Below are 1,264 nucleotides of genomic sequence, written 5' to 3' on the forward strand. Positions count from 1 at the left end.
AAAGAAACTCAGAACATTTGCAGACCAACTAATGAGAAGATTTCCCATGTTTATTAATAGGTGACGTCTGCTGAGAAACTGCTGGGTGTACAGAACTCAGCAGTGTCTCCTACAGAATCATATGGTTGAAGCCAAAGTCCAGCATAGAGAGGCTGAGTGAATGTGGTCTGGACTCTGTGGAGGAGAGTCATGGTTTCAGAGACGCTGTAGAAGGACAGAATACCTGCACTGTGATCCAGGTACACTCCTACTCTGGAGGACTGAGGACCTGAGACAGGAGTGCTGACATTTTTGTGCCAAAACCTTGAAAAACCACCATTGCTGTGTTTAAAATGCAATGCCCAAGATTTGTCATTGAGTCCAAATCCACATTCTTCCACAACCCTCCGTCTGCCGATATTCTTGTATGCAACTGCAATCCAAACTCCCCTCCCTCTCCACTCCACCTCCCAGTAACAACGTCTGGGAAGACACTCTTTACTCAGGACCTGAAACCATGGATAGAATCTGACTGCGTTATTAGAATAATGCTGAAATATTCCCCCTACTGTTGCTTTTCTGTCCCCCTCGGATAATATCAACTTTCCGTTTGCTGTGTTTGGATTCATTATGATGTCACATGAATATTTTAAGAATCCAGCTCTGGTCTTGGGCTCCGGTTGTGACAGTAAAACATCCACATCAGTCACTGTCTGTGAGATGTTTGTCCATTCCTCACACTCATAGTCTTCTAGCTTTTCTGCTAAATCTGACACAGCCGCTGTCACATCCTCAAAGTACCGCCGAGGACAAATAACAATGCTGGAAAGGTCTGTAGATTCGCTGAATGGTGACAGTGAGGAGTAGCTGTGTAGAAACTGGGTGTGATCCTCTGTGTGTGAGAGCTTCATCAGCTCAGCGTCTTTCCTCTTCAGCTCAGTGATCTCCTGCTCCAGCTTCTCCTGAAGCTCTTTGACTCGACTCACTTCAGTTTTCTGCTGGGATCTGACCTGCTGCTTCACATCAGAGCGTCTTTTCTCCATGAGACGGATCAGGTCAGCGAAGAGCTCCTCACTGTCCTCCACTGCTGTATTAGCAGAGCTATTGATAGCCTCCACCTCCTGTTGAAACAGCTTCACATATTTCTCTCTGTCCTGGATTCTCTGCTGGATGTTTTGTCGACTCACCTCCAGCTCTCTCTGTTTCTCAGCTCTTTCTGCTGCAGCTGCGACTGTGTTGTGGTCTAGGCATAACATCTTCGTCACCTCATCACAAGAGCAGATGT

General features: G+C 46.5%; 1 protein-coding gene across 1 annotated transcript; it reads right to left on the reverse strand.

The window, feature by feature from the left end:
• Positions 1-12: 12 nt before the first annotated feature.
• On the reverse strand, positions 13-1,258 carry LOC126387163 (tripartite motif-containing protein 16-like). The gene has a single exon (XM_050039716.1). It carries the CDS (start codon positions 1,233-1,235, stop codon positions 54-56), a length of 1,182 nt encoding a protein of 393 aa, XP_049895673.1. The 5' UTR covers positions 1,236-1,258; the 3' UTR covers positions 13-53.
• Positions 1,259-1,264: the final 6 nt, after the last annotated feature.

Source organism: Epinephelus moara, unplaced genomic scaffold, assembly GCF_006386435.1.
Source record: "Epinephelus moara isolate mb unplaced genomic scaffold, YSFRI_EMoa_1.0 scaffold2544, whole genome shotgun sequence".
NCBI classification, from domain to species: Eukaryota; Metazoa; Chordata; class Actinopteri; order Perciformes; family Serranidae; genus Epinephelus; species Epinephelus moara.

What these genes read in the sequence shown, in the direction of transcription:
- LOC126387163 (XM_050039716.1), bottom strand. Translation starts at nt 1,235, where the DNA reads ATGTTATGCCTAGACCACAACACAGTCGCAGCTGCAGCAGAAAGAGCT.